Source organism: Polyergus mexicanus, unplaced genomic scaffold (genome assembly GCF_030449975.1).
Source record: "Polyergus mexicanus isolate NDT 795.1 unplaced genomic scaffold, iyPolMexi1.0 SCAF_2, whole genome shotgun sequence".
Classification (NCBI taxonomy): Eukaryota; Metazoa; Arthropoda; class Insecta; order Hymenoptera; family Formicidae; genus Polyergus; species Polyergus mexicanus.
The window spans coordinates 1,178,158-1,198,560 of NW_027223322.1; the positions used below are offsets into that span (position 1 = coordinate 1,178,158).

The 20,403-nt window shown below is 29.7% G+C and overlaps 2 protein-coding genes across 10 annotated transcripts in view; one reads left to right on the top strand and one right to left on the bottom strand.

The window, feature by feature from the left end:
• LOC138942847 (glycogen synthase kinase-3 beta) overlaps positions 1-12,611 on the bottom strand; it is a 44,996-nt gene extending 32,385 nt beyond the window's left edge. Inside the window, exons 1-2 of one of the 3 annotated variants that reach the window (XM_070313333.1) lie at positions 11,289-12,611; positions 10,835-11,178 (exon numbers count right to left, since the gene is read on the bottom strand). In XM_070313333.1, the coding sequence (XP_070169434.1) occupies positions 10,835-10,921 (87 nt within the window). In that variant the 5' untranslated portion in view covers positions 10,922-11,178; positions 11,289-12,611. Of the gene's footprint in view, positions 1-10,834 lie in introns of all 3 variants that reach the window. The other 2 variants (XM_070313329.1, XM_070313337.1) reach the window with 2 other exon arrangements.
• Positions 12,612-14,379: 1,768 nt separating this feature from the next.
• Con (leucine rich repeat protein connectin) overlaps positions 14,380-20,403 on the top strand; it is a 122,753-nt gene continuing 116,729 nt past the window's right edge. For all 7 annotated transcript variants that reach the window (XM_070313375.1, XM_070313407.1, XM_070313380.1 and 4 more), the window contains exon 1: positions 14,380-14,560. The gene's annotated coding sequence lies outside the window, so the exon portion shown is untranslated. The remainder of the gene's footprint in view (positions 14,561-20,403) is intronic.

Sequence of the window (20,403 nt, forward strand, 5' to 3'; positions counted from 1 at the left end):
CTATTATTAATCTTTTCAGATCTGTGTGTGTATGTGATAAACATACGTTATGATATACTTTCTCAAGAATATATTGTTCAAGCTTATTTTCTCTTAATTATGAGCAACATTATAAATATATTATATAATATATAATATGTAATATATAATATACAATATAATATATAACTTTTGAATCTTTTTATCATAAATATTGCTAATTGATAAATATAGTTTATATGTATATACTTTTTCTTTTTTCTGATTTTATATAGAATCAAATAAGAAAAAAAGTGTGAGATTGGAAGAAGCTAACGTAGGTATATTGTAGAGTGTAGGGTCTTCTAGATCTGATGTTTAGGGCCTCTCTTAGAAGTCACTCCTAATATTTTCGTTGAAAATCATCTCCAAATTAATCAAAGAAATTTTTGTTTTACATAAACAAAAATATTACGATTTAAAATTTAAAGCCCCAAAAACGTAAACATTTTATTTTAAGAAATGTCCATTTTGGGCAAATGTATTTTCTAAGATTGCATTGCAGATACCATTTTTGCTGTCAGTGATAAATATAAAGATATTTGCATATTTTTTATGTTGATGATATTTTTTTCGTAAGCAATTATATACTGTTTGCCCAGTATATATATATATTAAAAAAAAAAAAAAAAAAAAAAAAATTCCGTGCAATAGAAATAGCATATTGTGCACAGTCACTCTATTAAACTACACTGAAAAACACTAAAAAGACTAATAAAATCTAATAGAATTACATATAAAAAAATTATCTTTTCAAAAGAAGATAAAGAAGTAACAAGATTAAAATAACAAAAATTTATTCCAACAAAATTTGACGCTGCCGCATTCTGTGGCAGACAAAACGTTAGATTAGACATTTGAGAAATGTCATAACAACAATTCTTTGCATTAATTTTTTTACTTTTAATTAATTTTATCATTTTTATTGATATATATTATACGTTTAGAAGTTATTTATCTAAACAAATTAAATATATTTTATAGATTTTACAATATCAAATTAAATACATATATATGATACATGTATACAAATACTCAAATAATACACAATCATATATTAAATTTGGTAATTATTGCAAAAAAAAAATTAACTTTGTAATAATCAATTAAAAAGCAATAAAATATATATATATATATATTAAAACAATATTTTTTGGAGATAATTTTTATTTCTGCTAAAGTCCGATATTGATATGAATTTTGTTTTTAATTTCTAACTAAAATATTTACAAAATTATGCATATGTGCATTTTAACAGATTGAAAAATTTGTAGTAGACGAGACAAAGTTTTATACAAGAGGACTAAGTCTTGTTTTTATCTTGGCCCAAAGATTGCTTGTGATATTGCAACAATAACCGACGATAAAGAGACACATCTTTTACTCCATAACATTTTATCAGCGGTATTTCTTCCACGAATTCTAATATCGAGTGCAACTTTTGATACTATTCTCGCTGGAACAAAGACTCGGCTGACAAAGAAGGTCGAGTTCGATAAACTAGTGTGCTTTTAATTCTTCAAATATTGTTCAATTATAATTTCAATTTGAAGTTAAAATTAAAAGATTATATGCAAAACATCAATCTAACTATTTTCATCGACTTTTATGAATTTAAGGAGACTATTCATAATAATTGGAAAATCATATTTAAATTTTTTGAATTTTTTAAATTCTTGGTTAGACTATTTAAACAAAATTATTTTGATTAATTTAATTCTAAATCAATTTACACATAGATTTATTCGAAAATTCCGGAAGAATTTGACCTACAAGACATGCAACACGATCAAATTATTTAAAACGGACTTGTCTTGCGACAGTTAAACAGTAATCGTGCATGCAAAATTTTCGCCGCAGCATCACAATGTGATTATCCCTATTGCACATCAAAATAATCAAAAAAATATTACAAATTATAGAGAATTTCTCTGTCTCTTTTTCTTTCGCCCCCATCGAAATTGCCCATTATATTACGAAATGTCCATCTGATAAAACGATAACTTTGGCGTGGTTATTGATTGCACGAAGCCACGTTTGTCATTGTACTTCACTTTGTGATTTATACATTTCATGTCACATAGAAAATTTATTCAGACAAGTTATTTGATGATACAAATGTAACTAGAATAAAATAATATGTGATCTTTTGTTTTAATAATATAATGTCATTAAAATAATTTTAGAGTTAAAACAATTTCGAAATCGAAAGAATTGCGGAATATGTACTTGTGGATACAAATAGGTAACAATTTCTGCATTGTGTAAATTTCGAGAGAGAGTGAGAGAGAGAGAAAGAGAGGAAGATTGATCTCTTTTAAAACGAAGAGCAGTTCTAGCTTAAAGTATAATTGTGTAAATGATATATTTGTTGGCATGCGATCAAGAAACTGACCATACTTCATACCATTTTAGATTCAACTCATTGTTAGTTTTTAATTGTCAAAAATAGTTAATAATTGAATTAATTATTTCCAAATTGTGTTAAATATATATTTTTAAAATGTTATATGCTACAAATTTATATGCACATAATCATTCACTGATTATGAATACATAATTTCTCATTTGTCTCTACATTTATAAAATGACTTTGGAAAAAGAAAAAGAAAAAAAAAATATATAATTTAGACAATTTTTGAATAATTTTTATTTTTATATAAATATAATTTTTAAATATATAATTTTCATTTTAAATGTTATAAAAATTAATGTTTTCTTATATTTGTGCAAATAAGATAAGCAAAAATAGTTTCTTCTAATCAATCTATATATTATATATATATATATATATATATATATATATATATATATATATATATGTAATGTTTCTTTTAATCTTGTATAAAAAAAACTGCAAAAATATATAATAAATACACCAATACAAATTTATGTAAACATACAAGTCAGAAAAAAGCTATAATGCAGTCGAATGAGTACTTAATTCAATAATCAATTATCCAAACACCCAGGAACATGTCTGCGAATTTTTCATAGGGGGAAAATAGGGCGGAAAAAAATATAACGTATTAGCAGATGCAACTTCATTGTAATAAAGTTATTTTTAAAGATAAGCGTTCACAAAGCAGGGATATTTACACCAGTCTTGTTAAAAAAAGATTATTCATGGAAAAAAATAAATAAAAGTATGTTATGCATTTCATTGAGATAATAATGTGTTGTATTTGAAATACAATATATTCCTCACTAATTTCAATATGTTTATTCTCTTTAATTTGACTGCATTCTTTATGTAACTACTCTTTGCATTTATGTACTTTTAATTCTTATCACCATTTTCTTTTTTTTCTTTATTCCTTTTATGTAACATTCAATATAATCTCTTGTTATATTACATAATACATTATTATTTCTTATTTCCACAAACATATCATATATATATATATATATATATATATATATATATATATATATATATATATATATAGTAATAATGCTCTGATTAATATATTTCATAATATATGAAAATAAATATTAAATAAATAAAGTAAACAAATAAAGAATTTAACAAGATATCCTGCTATTCTTCAGCAGCCTTGTGTGGTTTCTTCAGCAAGATCAGAAACCACACAAGTCAATTTTTTCTATTTTTGCACTTGACTTAAAATAATAAAATATTTATTAAGAAAATATTTGATTCACACGAGATTTTTTTATGTCACGGATTTATTTGCTGTCTTTAAAAATGTAATATAAAAATAGTATTTTGATTTAAAAGAATTCTATTACTTTTCTTTGTTCTAACATCCATATTCTTTAAGAAATTTTCAAATAAGTGTCTCTCTTAAACAACTGAAGGGATATAAAGGAAGAAATAAAATGATCATATGAACGAAATTGTCAGGCCATTATATCTTGGGGTTCGTTAACGAGCATCAAAAAGCATCGATTTGCATTATATGTATGTATTTTACTCGAATTTAACGCAGTGACCTTCAGTGATCGATAATGAAGAATCGCGACACACAGTATCTTTGAAACGGCCAGCATTATTAGTTTAGTCCCTTCTAATTCAATATGTATAATTTTTTTCTCTATGTATAATTAAATAATTTATATATATAAATTTGCACTTATAATATACTTTATCAATACTTTTTTGTAGATTTCTGTAGCAGCGGCAGAAACGAAAATAATTTAATAATAATAAGTTAATGATATAATTGCAATAATTTTCCTCAAAGTATTTCCTTTATGTTAATTTTCCTAAATGTATAATTAATTGATTTTAATTATGTTCCAGTTCCATAGAGAGAGATAAGCAAGCGAAATAATATAGCATCATTTCAGTATTACTTTTTCTCTAAGCGTTCTTGCCAATCGTGGATCTTGCGATCAGGTCACTTGAAGAAAAATCCATTCGAGTGGAAAAGATTATGAGAATGCTCGGGATGCATAGAAAGTACGATCGTTTTTAGATCACCGCCTGCGGAATGAGCTTGATTCGGGTCAAAATAGCCTGCTGCCATTACGAGGATAATCGATCCTTCGCGCAGAGGTCGTCTTCGCGCTCCGCCTGGCAACCGCATCAATACGCAATTGGTGGGTCAATCATTAACCGCGATTATTTATAAATCGAATTGGTCCGTACTCTCGTCGCGAATATTCATTTCTTATCGAGCAACAAAAGATGCGAGAAATAAGATTTGTTAAATCAGGAGAGGGGGGGGGGGGGAGCGGGGGGGAAGAGATGTTTGTCGAAGACGCGATTTATGGTTATCGCTTATGTTCGTCATAAGTTCGACTCAAAGATTCACAAACATTATAACGAACGATGTGCGATTTATTTTACGATACAATTAAAAATTTTAATATGTGAACCAAATGTTAGAGAATCTTGATTTGAATATTGACGAGCTTAAATAAAATAATTTAATAATAAATGTCAATATATATAACACTATTTTGGCACAATTTTCTTTTAGAAAAAAAAAAATAATAATAATAATAATAATAAACGTAAAATAAAAAAATAATTGAAAATCAAAACGCATGTACAAACAGGAAGAGTGACAAACGCTTTATCTGTCATGACAAACACTTTGTTATATGACGGACTAAATAAAAAAAAGGATAAACTGTGATCCACTCAAAGTCAATCATGTGTCCGGGCGTCTTTATTTAGGGCGGAGGTCGTTTTCGAGCGTGACATATAGTTCAACGATTGAACAAATGGGAAGATGACAAAAGCCCATTATCATAAATGATTATAACTGCGATATATATATAATCGTGACATTAAAGAATATAATATTAATAAAAAGAATTCGTGTGTGTGTGTGTGTGTGTGTGTAATATAGTAATAATTTAATAATAAAGTATCTGATATATTATTATGTATAGCATCTCATTTTAAATATTCCAACGAAATATCTAAAAAAGTAAAAGATATTTTACAGGAAAGCAAGTTTCTCTCGAATAGAATTTTCGAAAGACATCGTATGGGGGCAGCACGGTTTCTTTCAGACGCTACAAAGATGTAAAAGTTATTTTCATTTCTTTAATATTTAATATAAATATATATATAATTCTCAATTAAAACAAATAAAGGTAATTCTCAAATTTCGAAAGCTCTATTTAAAACAAAATTGTTCTGATTATATGAGCACCATTCAAACCTTATAATTATGGTCTTTTTTTTTTCAATACCGTTTAGTTTTTCCAGATATATCATAGGATTCATTTAAAAAATAGAATACTTTATTTAATATGTATAGAGAAAAAAATATTTTGTATATTCGGACAAGTTAATAAACAAGTTTTAAATGCTAAAATCAATGATAATATACTGTATGACAATTGAGTTGCTCAATAAGCTAAGATCACTCAAAGCTAAAATTCTCTTTTTCTCTCTCTAGACGTCTTTCTTCCTCGAAAATAGTTAATAATATGATATAAGCGTATTATATCTGGATCCCGAATACATATACATATGATTCAGTAATGTAATTGACCTTCTTCACACTACAAATTTATATACATAGCTCTCCAAAGATCGATAGGCCATTCAATCAGTCAATAAAATAAAAAATATACATTGGTTGACAATTGCTAGGGAACAATTTTCTATGAAGAGTAATATGATTCTGTTCCCTAACATTATGTAATATATGGTATACCATTTTTGCAGCGTTATCTTCAAAGAAACTTTCAATCACTTTCAATTTTGCCTGAACAAAAATATCAAGATATCGATAGTTATTTATATATGTGATAATTTGATGATAGAAAATAAATCCTTTCCGACGACATAATATCCGTATTATATTAATTTTATAATAAGCAAATAATAAAACTAATAAAAAATCATTCTTAAATATATTGTCACCATTTTTGCATAGATTGCAAATGCTGATTATTGATACGTATTATTCTGCTATATTCCGTATAACATTTCAGCATATATTGTCCAATCGGAACATATTTTTAATCGTATCGGAAGGTTACGGGCGTGCGCAAGTCGCCAAAGATAGCGACGCGATTGCGTTACTTGTGTCACTATTTTTGACAGGAGCACGCTCACAACACCGCTGACAACACGCAAGTCCTAACGTTAGTTAGCTTAATTTAACATTATCATTATAGGAACTCGATGTCTTTGGTAAAATGTCTGATTCAGAAGTTCGCGCTTTGTTTTTGCTAGATCTCTCCCAGCCCCCATCATTGTCATGATATAATAATAAAAATTTTTTGAGTATTAATAGAAATATTGAGATATAGCATATTCCAATTGTCGAAAAATAAAAATCTAATCTTTCTTAAAAAAATATTGATTTGCTCTATAATTTCACATACGTACGTGTATGTGTATATATATATATATAATATTATACTATATTTCAGAAATTAATAAAATTAACATAATTAATTATAATGTATATTAATTATAAAGTTTTTCCTATAGATATCTTTAATTTAAAAAAACATTAACACAAATTATATTTCTGTAACTAATATACACATGCGTTTATATCATAAAGTAAAAATGAAATTTTGAATCGATTAGTAATACTTTGAGAATCAAATTTATTCTTGTTATATATAGTGTAATAACTTATGAAGCATGAATCGTGTTTATGAAAGCTAAAGTAGAAGTCTGAATCATTATTGTCGCCTACTTACGCCTACTGTCATTTACTATCATTGCTACATGCTCTTAAGCGGTAATATCTCGCAGATAATCCATCGGAATAATAAATTAAATTACGTATATCTATTAAATTGGCACAGCCATTTTAGCATAATAAAACATGTATACAAATCTATTGTCTTTCTGTTGCTAATTTATTACACTATTTCTGATTTTGTTCCTTCAGCCGATTCAATAAAAAAATCCTCTACCAATTTGTTAGCGTATATATAATAAAGGAAAAAATTCGAACATAAAAAAAAAAGATATTTTTTAGTGCTTTTTATTGCTAATTATTTGCTATATTTTCGATTTTATTATCTATTTAAAAATATGCTGGTATGAGAGTAACTGGGATTATACAATATGTTATATAAATATTGAAATCGACATTATTGGAAACGCCAAGTAGCAAGGAAAAAACATTATCTATCGAGACATTCGATTTAATTTGTAATTTTTAAATATTACGCTGCGACAATAATTGAGAAGTAAGTTTCTTAAGTTAAGAATAAAGTAATTAATTAGCAACTCAAGATAACACTAAAGAAACATCATTATTTTTTATTCATTTCAATTCTTTTCCTATTATATTCTTTATAAAATGAAGGACCAGCTTTGGCGGCAGCTTTTTAAATATGTAACGACATATTTTCATTGCCCAGAACTTAAGGACACAATTTAAAATTTTAAAAATAATATTATAAAATTATTATTATTTTTATTATTACTATTTTATTAGATTAATAAGAAGATTTTTCCATTTTTCTCTACATGTGTGTGTGACTCTTGCACTGATAAAATAAACAAACTGTTTGATGAATCACAGATTGGCATTATGTTCATTTTACAACGAGAATGACCCAATGGCATATCTTAACTTTAATTTCTTATAACTATCATAAAAATGTATTGTAACATATTTTTTAATCGATACACTAGGCATCAAAAATTATAATTGTGATAATATTTTTTATTTCTTATTAATAAAGAAGTTATAATAAAAAAAATAAATAAAATAAAATAAAATAAAATAAAATAAACAAAAATTTCGATATTAAAACAACTTTCGTGTCATACCTATGATCTGCTACTAATATTAACCTAAGGTTAACCATTTTAATAAAACATATTAGAGAAACTTAAGAGAGAGAAAAATGTATGAAATTATTATAACACATTATTAAGAAGACAAAAATTTTTTTTTATATTCTATTATAGAAAATTGTTAGCAAAATTGGAATTTTATATATTCTTATAAAAATATTATATAAAAAAATCAAAATTATTTTTATAGAAAAGAAATTAATTCTTGCACATTTCTTTATTAAGAAAATTAATTATTGTACGATTAATTATTGTAAGTAATTTAAAATTTCACAATATTATTTTAAAATATTATTATTCTATAGAGAATTATTATTCAGAAAAAATTAAAAAAAAATAAATAAATAAATAAAGTACGTCTAATGTAAGTCTAAGTACGTCTAATAAAATAAAATACAATACATATGTTAATTGTTAGGTTTAGCTTCTCTCCGAACTATACGATTTAACTCCATGTATAGTCTAGTATATCGATTGAAAATTATGCAAGTATTATGCAAGTTCAAGGCGGTAACGGTTTATCTTGCAGTCCGACACATGTGGATTACACGGCAAGATACACCCGCGATTTATTCTGTGCCGTTATATAAATCATCTTTGCTAGCGAGCGAGTACTCATTATAGATTTATTAGATTACAGACTGTAGGCTATCTATAACAATTAAATAATTTAGGAATTTAAAATAAGAATTCGCTTTCATATTTATAGAATCGTTTAACTTTATTTTGCATCCTATTTTTCAATGCATACATTCAATTTCTCGCGAATAAAAAAAGATATTAGTATTATAAGAATTAAATATTAAAAAAATTGTTAATTAAAAGATCTTTTCAATTAAATAATATTTCTATCATTATATTAGCACCTTTTATACACGTTTACACATTATTTTTCTAAAATCTATTATTAATTATCATTTATTATTTACTTATTCTTATTTAGTCCCAGCTGTCAAATAAAGTTCCAGTTAACATTAAGCAAAATTTGCTTTAACAAACGTGATGTAAAATCATTTCTACGATTTTGATATGTTTCAATATTTTTTAATCCTAAATTTTGAATTTTAATATTTTTATATTCTTAAACTTGCATGCTGTTTCTCGTGAAACGTCAATAATAATATATGACAATATTTTCTCAAGAAAATCTGGTAACAGCTATACGTATCATCAGATGATTAATTATCGTTTTAAAACACAGTGTGCCTTTTAAAGAGAAGGTATTGCAAAACTATGATTAGAATACTCTAAAAAAGGGATTATATAAAGAAATATAACAATCTCGAATCATTTGCAATTCTCATACGTTTGCATTGCACTTTGGTCACTTCTGATCTTTCTCGGCCAGAAGAGTATAGAAATCGAATGGATAAAGCATTGTGAGAAACGTCAAGGAATACAATCGACTCCACTCCCTTCTCCCCTTCCCCCCCCCCCCTTCCCCTCATGTTCATTGGATCGATCTCATTCGCGACGCGGGCTCGCGGGCATTCTCGTCGAGGCGGGTATCGGAAAATGTTGACGTCAGGTTATCGTAAATCGTCAAAATCGAAAATTACAAGGATGGATCTTAGGTATCGCGCACGAAAAAAAAAAAAAAAAAAAAAAAATCCTATTCTCGCCTCATCCCGCGGCCAATGCCACCACCTCGAATCCTGTTCCCGAGAGCACGGGTGCTCGCACGCAGACGCGTAGCTCTGGTGGACCAAAAGAAAGAGAAGGAAAGAGAGAGAGAGAGAGAGAGAGAGAGAGAGAGAGAGAGAGAAATGGAGGGATAAAAAGAGTATGGGAGTAAACGAAACATAGCGAGAAAGAAGAAAGATATGGTAGGAGAAGGCCTGTTTCTTTTTAATTGTATTTTAATCTTTTTAAACTTTGTGACACTTTATCTACACGTCGCAGATTGTTCTATATATTATACTAGATCGCTCTAACACACGTATAAGACTCATACGGTGAATTTCATATGCGTCGCGTCTGTTGACGAGACGCGAGTGATAGTAAACGTACATTTTAAGATAAAAATAAAAGAGTGAAAAATATCAAATGTACATATAAAAATAATTCAATATGCCAATGACTGGTAGCATATTTGATTGCTCAATCTATATATCTCCTGCCCAATTAAATATGGCTGCCCTTGCATCACTTTTAACTGTTCGCTGTTAGTAATCTAGCGATCTCCACACCTTTTCACATTTTGCACTTTCCTCCAGCTTTTTTTATTTTCCGCATTTCGAATAAGACAGATGTGTGTATACGCAAATTAAACACATTGCAGTATGAACGAGAGAGAAAAAGCAATAAATGCAGAAAGTGTGCAATTGAGATACGAAGAAAAATTTTACACTTAAAGGAACCATGTCAACTGTACCTTATTACACTCGATGCACTTGAAATCGAATATGTCAGAGATCCAGATTAAAATTGAAAGGAGAAAAAAAGAAAAAGAAAGAAGAGCCGAAAGGAAAATTTCACATCGATATTTAAGCGGCCAGAAAAATAGAGATTGAGAGAAAGGGAGTGATTGTACGATCGACATGAGAGGTTATGGTACTTACTGCTGATTTTCATGCCGCCGAGGGGCGGGTTCGCAGGCGGCTTGTTACCCTCGGCGAAGGAGGTGGTTCTCGGTCGTCCGCTCATCCTGAGGCTGCTTCGACCGCCTCCACCTCCGCCTCCGCGCCTTCACCACCACCACCACCACCACCACCACCACCACCACCAACACCGACACTACTCGAGAAAGGTTGCGCTTTTCTTTCCTCCGCTACTCCTCGCACTAGGTTAGATCGGCCGGTAATTCCGGCGATTCCGTCCACCTTCCTCTCGTCCCCGTCTCAAGTTAACCCCGGTGTAGTCGTTGCACAAGTTTTTTTTCTTCTTCTTCGTCGTCGATACCACTTCGCACATCAATGACAGTTGCACACGCGATTATCACATCGCACGCGAGTGCGCGCTCGCGCGCGCACCTTATCTCTCTCTCTCTTTCTCTCTCTCTCACTCTATTTACCGTTTTCGTAGTTTCCTACACCGCGTTACGCCACGACGTTCGATTAGGAGGGGAAGAGGGAGAAACGAAGGAAGGAACGAGAGAGAGAGAGATGGAGCAAGGTAGGGCGGGGGTGGAAAGAGAAAGGAGAGAAAGAGAGAGAGAGAGAGAATATATGTATCACTGCGGGACGACACACCACTTCTTTTCCAGGCGGAAGGCGATTTTCCGCTTCTGCTCGAGAGAGAGCGCGCGCGCGCGCGCGCTCGCGCAGCGACACTACCGACACGACGAAAGTCTCTCCGGTCGATTCGCACTCTCTCTATTCGTCACACGAGCGTACCTTCTCCATGGAAGAGGAGGAGGAGGAGGAGGAGGAGAAGGAGGAGGAGGTGGCGGCAGCCACTTTCACACTCCGTCGTCGACACCACCCTCTTTCTTTTTCTCGATACACACTGACTCTCTCGACGACCGATGATCTAGAGCTTCCTCGCCGATGATGTACAAGTATCAGCAGCTACCGCAAGCGCATCCGAGAAGCGCGTTTCTGCCAGCCAATAAGCAGCGATAAAGCGGGAAGGGGTGAAGGAGGGAAGGGAGGAGGAGAAGGAGGGAGTAGAGGGTTGACGTTTTCGGGACGGTTCGTACGGCGTGATTTCTATATAACGTGACCGCTTCCTCGCGGCTCGGATTTCTCCGTCGTCATCGGCTGTCGACGTATTACGTAGGATACTTATTTCTACGCCAACGTCGCGTTGCTCCTCTCTGTCGCTCTCTCTCTCTCTCTCTCCGTCTCGCGTGGCTATCTCTTGTCTCGCTTCTTCGATACCTTCTCTCTTGCTCTCTTGTTCGCCTCTATCTCTTTCTCTCTATCTTCCCTTTTCACCGTTCTCTCTATCCGTCTTCGTCACTATGGAGTCTGATCACCTGAGCTGCTATTCGTCGTCGTTGATGTTTGACAGATTTCCGTGTCGCTGTATTTTCACCGCGTCGTCGTCATCGTCGTCACTGCCATCCTTGCGTTCAACGCCCGTGTCCAATTGGCACTATCTCTCTCTCTCTCTGTCTCTCTCGGTCTCACTATCGCTGATCGCGGGCACCGGACAGACCGACGCAAGGCAGTTCTCGTAGCCAGCCTCGCTTGATATATCACGACGAAGGCGGCTGTTATAGACGAAGGAATAACAAGGTCGCGCGTTCGCCGAACGATAATATCTCGACTGATAACTACGAACGATCAGCGACGACTTTTCTGCCTCGTCGTTAAGCAGCAGCAGCACGGTAACACCACATCGACCATTGAATTTTTCGACGTCTCCTCCTCAGACATTGACCCGTTCGGGCAAGATCGGGGCCAGTCGAGTGTCGACGGACATCGCCGAGCGTGACGTCAGCGACACCCCACCCCGCCTCTCGTCGAGAATCGGGAGCGGCGTTCTATCGAATGCGAGACGATGTCGCCGTAATCGGCGGCTAGCAACGCCATCTTGAATTTGTTGTGTCGCGTACAGATTGCGAACGTGGCGCGCAATTCGAATCTCGAGCGAGGATATTTAGGTCAAATGCCGTGAGAGAAATGAGTGTGAGATCGTTAGGAAATTTGTTATGATCCTAATCCTTCAGTGAGATAGATAATAATAATTATTTTATTAGATTAAAATAATAATTATTAAGATTATATTATTTAATACTTATTATATTATAATTAGATTTTAATCTGATAATATTTAATTTATCTGATAATATATTTGATGTGTACTGATTATTTTTATCAAATTTAATTCTCTTGACAAGTATCTAGGCATGAATATCTTGGCGTGATATAAAAAAAGGGCCATTTTGTTATAAGCAGTTTGTATTATTGTAACCAAAATATCTTCAATCTTCTTCAACGTATTTTAAAATAATTAAAATATTTTAAAAGAGAAAGAGAGAGAGAGAGACAGAAGAGAAGAAAACATCAAGTTTCTATATTTCTTTGGTTACGCAATGCGTGGTAAAGGACAAAATTTTCTTGGAAGAAAAAAATAATATTATATTTATTGATACTTTTTTGCAACCATTATGAACCAATATATATATATATATATATATATATATATATTTAAAAGCTCTGTGCTCTCTTTTTAGTTTATATATATAAAATACTTTCTATAGAAATAAGTATATAATTACGTGGAAATAAAGTAATATATATAAAATTTAAATTTCAAATAAAGTTTAAATAACGTAGGTTTTATTTAATTAAATTATATAAGTAATAAAAAGTTACATGTAACGTGTATCAAAGTAAATTTCTTTCTTATATATTTTAATAGCCATTATTGGAATAAATTTCCAATAATACATGATTAATAAAGAGACAGGTTAAGTTTAAAAAAGTATATATATTTATACAAAGCATATACAATTTATTAATTATTATATTTAAAGAAGAAATATTTGATATCTTCTTTTAATGAAATAATAAAATATCTTTAAATATAATAATAAGAGAGTTTTTGAGATTATTTTAGTAATTCATATAAATTGATAGTGAGATAAGATAGAAGAAAACATCAATAGACTAAATAAAACGAAAGGATTATATAATTAAATTATTTTTGAAACTACGGAATTTTAATTATTAAAGAAATAAAACAAATTTATTTGCAAAATTTTATTATTTAAAAATGATAAATTATTAATTATAAATATAAATATATTATATAATTATAAATATATTTAATTGATAATAATTATAAATATATTTATAAATTATAATATATAATTATAAAAAATAGAATAATATTTGTTTCTCTCTATGAGAAAAAGTAAATATTAACGTTATATTTATGACGTGATCTTAATTATCATTGATCAATGACATGGCTTATCTTTATTAAGGAAAATAACTAAAAATTCATTTATCCGCAATTGCTAAAATCTTGAGCCGCGCATTCTATTTTATTGCGAATCAATCTATTACCTTTAATCTCGATCGATAATATAGAAATCTCAACACCGCCTCGCACAGCACGTGATCGATAATGCACTGGCTCCGTCTGGTGGCGAACGATCGAACGATCTCTTTCCCCCATGTTGCAACTGCGCCTGTCCGTCTTCGCTGGCCGATGGCAAAGCGCGGGTTACGGTTTAAGTTGCACTTTAGATGCGAGCGGACGCGCATCTCTCTCTTTTCGGGTCTCGGTTACGCTTCGCGAATATCGGGCGCATGTACGATCAAAACGCGATTCGAACCGATTGTGAACGATCTCGCGACGAGAATTGTGACTGCACGACGCGGATGATCGGTGAGTTTTGATATTTCTTTTTTCTCTCTCTCTCTCTCTCTCTCTCTATCTCGCGGAATAGTTCGTAGCAACTTTTGCAACGAACTTGATTTCGGTTGATAAATTACGGCGATGCTAAAGGAACTCGTTTTTATCTTAGTGATCGAATACACGGGTAGCATTGTAGCATCGCTCTGGTTTTTTTTATATATTTATTATTATTTGTATTAGATTTTTTGGTGCAGGAGCGACAACGGTCGCGAAACAAAACGTCGCAAGTCGCTCGTGTATTCGGGCCTTTAGTCATATTTTTTTATATAAATTAAAATAAAGTATTATAAATTCACAAGTATTATCACTTGCACTTCGGATATTCATTAGCCTTTTTCGTATCAATGATTGAGATGGATATATTTACAGAATATCTCCAATCACAATCGTATGCCTTTTCAACTGTAAATTTTTTTGATCGAATTGAACGAAAAATTCAAGAATGTTAAAAATAAAATTGTACATATATATATATATATCGTTAAATTAAACATGTTATTATCTTCTTACACATGATTCTATTTTTTTTTTAAATGAATTCTGTTATGCACAATGCATTATCTATCATATATTTAACATATTTTGCAACAGAAATTTGAAATCGAATTAAAATTATAATTAAAGTAAAGCTAAATAACCTATGAAATAGAAATATGAATAAGATAATGACCGAAAGAGTTTTATTTGAGAGTAAAGTCTGCAAAATTGTTTGAAATTTCGTTATAATTTAAAATAAAAGAAGATACGTTTCGTAGAAAGTTTTCCATTTTCGATTTCATATCTCTTGGAAAATAACCCGTCGAGAACATTTTTGTGATGGAAAGATCGACTCGACAATGGTCGAGGAATCCGTGCGGTTGAAAGGAAGTATAGCCTTTATATCGCAGGACACCTTTGTATATTTGACAACCTTCGAAGGGAGAAAGGTGAAAGAATGCAGAAAAACTGTAGAAAGTATAGTAGAAGCGGGCACTGTTTCTTTAAATATTCAATCCTTTATTCCCAGCTCTAACCGCAGTTGGCTAATATATATTTTCCGATTAAATTCTAATATGTTGTATTTGGTATATTTTATCCCGGATTCATGTATATGTACCATATATTGCTATTTACCGTTTTATTATTTTTTACTGCTAATTAATTTTTTTTATTCAATTTTATTGTGTGTATTACTATTAAAAAATATCAATTTATTAATATTTTATAAAGATTTTTTTTCTCTGATATAAATATTAGGTTGTTTGGAAAGCTTTTCTAATTATTTATATTTATTTATACCACGTATTATATATATATATATATATATATATACACACACTATCGAACAATTAAGTTTCGAGACTCGCTTCGCATTTTCGAATCCATACAGCACAGAACATTGCGGCAACATTTGCAATATTGCCGCAATGTTGCAATGTTGCTGCAATGTTGTTGCAACGTTCTGTGCTGTAGGGGAACGTTTGATCCGTTTGTGCTGTCATTTTAGGAGGTTATTCGCAATTCGATATTCAACATACGGTGCAAGTTTTAAATTATTTGGCTCAATATAGTTAATGAGATACAGTCGCGCAAAGTCGTGTTACAAAATTTTGTTTAAAAATCGGTGTAACGGAAGGAACGCTTGACGACGCGCCAACATTAAATTCTGCGTTAAATTAGTGAATTAGTCCAACAGAATTAGTTTCTTCAACAGGAACGTTACAAATGATTCAACAAATCTAGTCCTCTGAAGCAAACTTTCAAAATTTGAGTCATCATGTTTCTTTTTTTATGCCATCTGTATCTTCGAAACGTTACTTTTATGCACAGCTCTCTCTCCATAGGCTTGTTGAATTATTTGTAACTTTTCTGTTGGAGACTTCTCTAATTTAATACAGAATTTAATATTGGCGCGTTGTAAAAAACGTTCCTTCCATTATACCAATTTTTAAACAAAATTTTGTAACACGACTTTGCGCGACTGTATCTCATTAACTATTAAATCAAATAAAACTTGCATCACATGTTGAATATTGAGTTGTGAATAACCCTCTAAAATGGCACCACAAACGTTCGGAAATACGAAGCGAGTCTCGAAACTTGATTGTTCGACAGTATATATATATATATATTATCGGAAAAAATTAGAAAACTTTTCGGACAATGCAATATAGGAAAAACTGTTGACAAGTCTGTGAGTATTTTTTTATATACTTGCCGCCACAACGCTACTGCGTCGCTTGATTTCTCATTATTAAGAATAATTAACCAATAATAAACTACTAAAATTGAAGACTCAAAGATTATTAATTATAAGTTTTTTTTGTCAAAATTTATTTTAATAGTACACTGATGAATATATAATTTTACATAAACACAGTTATTATATATATAATATATAGATACTAATAAATTAATAGAATACTTTCCGTTAAAATTTTTTTGTTATAAAATAAGAAATATGTAGTAAATTTGTTTTTGATAACTTTTTTTTTTTTTCTTGATAAATATCTATCTTGTTCTATACATATCTTTTGTCTATTATTTTTTAGATTATATTGATCAAATTATTTGATTTATATTATATAATATATAATTATGTATATTTTATTATATTATATACGAAATAAATAATTAGATCTCGTCATCGTGAATTATCTCATGCTCTCGGTACCGCAACTCAGCTAAGTTTCCATGTGAAAAGATCGTTTCGCCCAAGTTCTTGCCAGAATTCTGAGATTCACAGAAAAGAGTGGAGATTTTAAATTCTTGTATTTTATTCTTGATTATAAAAAAATAGTGAAAAAACCATATATCATGTTTTATATAGGAAAAATTGTGATTTTAAATAAATAAGATAACGTAAAAAAAGTTGCGATGTATGTGTATATATGCGATTCGTTGCATGTCGCGTCGTTTGCCAATATAATTGTATTTATCGTCGTCGAGTGGGCAAAGAATATGCATATAGTGCAATGACCTTTTTGCGGTCCCTTTCCCTGTATTAATACACCAGGATACCATATGCACTTTTAACGTGATATTATATATATGGATTATCGAAAGGGATCGCTTTTCATATACACGTGTATTATTCAAATTACATTGAATAATAAACGGAAGTAGGACGAAGTTCTATTCTCGACTTCTATCATTCCTCTGCATTCGTTAATCCGAAATCTGTCATTATGAGTTAAGAATGCCGTAACATTACCGAATATTATTTTATTCTTAAATTCTACGAAACTAAATTCATATATCTAACATAAATACGTAATGATGATGATCGAATTTCCATAATGCCTATTGTTCGTAAAATGGATACTGATACGTTAACGGCAGTGTATGTTGAATGAGATAGGAATATACCTGAAATATTTCCTTGATAATGCGTATTCTGAAAATAATTTTTTTGCTTTTAAATCTCCCTGAGAAAAAGTTTCTTTATATATCTTCATATTTCAAAAAATCATTTAATCTATAATTATAAGAAAGTTTATTATAAAGAATTTTTATAATTTAGATTTAAGGCTTAAAAAAACAGAACAAAGTATAAGGAATTTAAATTTTTCAAAAAATTAAATTATTTGAATATTTAGGAATGATTCATTTTTCTGTGGAAGTAAAATTGATTAAAAAAATTTATACTTTTTTATTTTTATATTATAAAAGAGAGAGGGATTTGTTTTTCTGCAATCCTTTTTAAAAAAAAAAAGCTTTTATTGCTGATAATTCCGATTGCTTATATGTAGAATGATTGATTACAATTTATACATATGTGTATGTCCTGTACGCGAAGTGTTAATACGATTTCTTTATTTTATGTATGTAATATGTGCAATATGCGTATGTGTGTAATATAATATCGTATGTGTACGATTTATATGTGCGCAAAAATTTTATATCCACACATACACAAATGTACGTTTATATTTTAAATTATTACATGTGTGTGCGTGAAATAATGTTTGTGGAAAATCGCTCTGTAGGCAATCGGAATTATCGACAATCGAAGCTGTCGGCAGAACGATGTAATCAAACCGAACTATTGATAATCGGGATCATGAGCAAACGAGAAATGCTTCCTATAAAAAATTCGATTTTATTATTATAAAAAAATAAAAATAATAAAAATAATATGTAATAAAATATTATTCATTCTTTATGCTATTGACATTTCTTTCGTTATATGTTGCTTCATAGTCCTTTTACAAAAATTACATAAAAACTTAGCATAAAAACTTTAACATAATAACTTTAACATTTAAAGTGATAGATCAAGATCTTTTTTTTTTTTTTTTTAATAAAATTATATGTATAATTTTTATAATGATTAGATAAATCGATTATTCTAGTTATTCTGCATATAAAAATACTGAAAGAATTTTCGAAAAATTAATAATTCATATATTGTGTCAAAAAATAAAATACATCGCGAAGTACTTATTCTCTTCTAAAATGTAAAATATTAAAATATTCGCTAAATTTTTTATAATAAAAAGAATCAATTTATATCATTATCTTTATAGAAATGCAACACAGTATCTGCAACATGTAATTGCATTTTTAAAAAGTGTATGAATTTTTTTTTTGTTAATTGCAATTATTTTTTTATTAACTGCACTAATTTATTTCATTATTTTGTATATAAAAATATTAATTTAAGAAAATATTAAATTAAAGTCATGAAAGAAAATAAATACTTTTAAAAATATTATAACACAAATTATAAAATGTTTTATAAGTTATTAATTTTTGATATTTTTTTAATACTGTCTTTTAATACTTATGTCTTTTAATATTTATGCATGCAAAATAATTAAGAAACTCGATTTGTATAAAAAGATTAACTGATTTCATTTAAAAGATTTAAAACTATTTTAGTTTTTTAGGGAATCTATCATTAAAATTAATATTAATTATGTGAGATTCTGTATACAATATATGTAAGAAGAAATGTAAGGGGAGATAGTTATATAGATTGTTTGTTCATCGATTATTCGAATGAGGGGGCTCTGACACACGTTGATGGGAGCTTAAATGAGCTTAAAATATGTACTTATCATATTTAGGAGGTCCACGAGAATAATGGAGATTCGCGTGAGATAATCCTAAACGGTGAAAACGAGAATATATGACACTAATCAGTGTCATAATGCGAACTATAGAGTTCGAAATAGCATATATGTTAGCCGTATATGGGGATATGTATTGCCGATATTATCCTGCCATCCCTTCCGTGTACAAAAAATCCCCTTTATATTCTTTGCTGATATTTTCTCACGGAGCTTGATGTGACTGCAGCAGACATGCATTTTGAAGTTTACCAAGCACCCTTTTTTTTAAATTTATGAGTGCATGATTATGTGCTTTGTCATTTACGATGAAGGCTGTTTGATTTCTAATTCTTATCTATCTTGCCGTCTCGTTTTTTTCCAAATATTTTATAGAAGTTAATAGGAGCAGATCATTTTAATTGCATAAAATATAATATTAGTAGCAGATCATTTTATTGCATAAAATATTTTTGACACATTATATAATATTATATATATATATATATATATATAATATTATAAAAGATTATTCATATAACTCTATTTTTGCAAGCATTAGTTAGTACTAATAAATTTATGAACATGTTATTCTAAGATTGTAATTATAATATAAAGAATTTTATATAGTTACATCATAATTGTTTTTAATATCGGAATTATTAAATATTATTCGGAATTAGTAAATATAATTAATATTTAATAATTAAACATAATCAATGTGTTTGAAAGTTTAATATTAGATAGAAGAATTAAAAGGAAAGATTATATTTAATAATA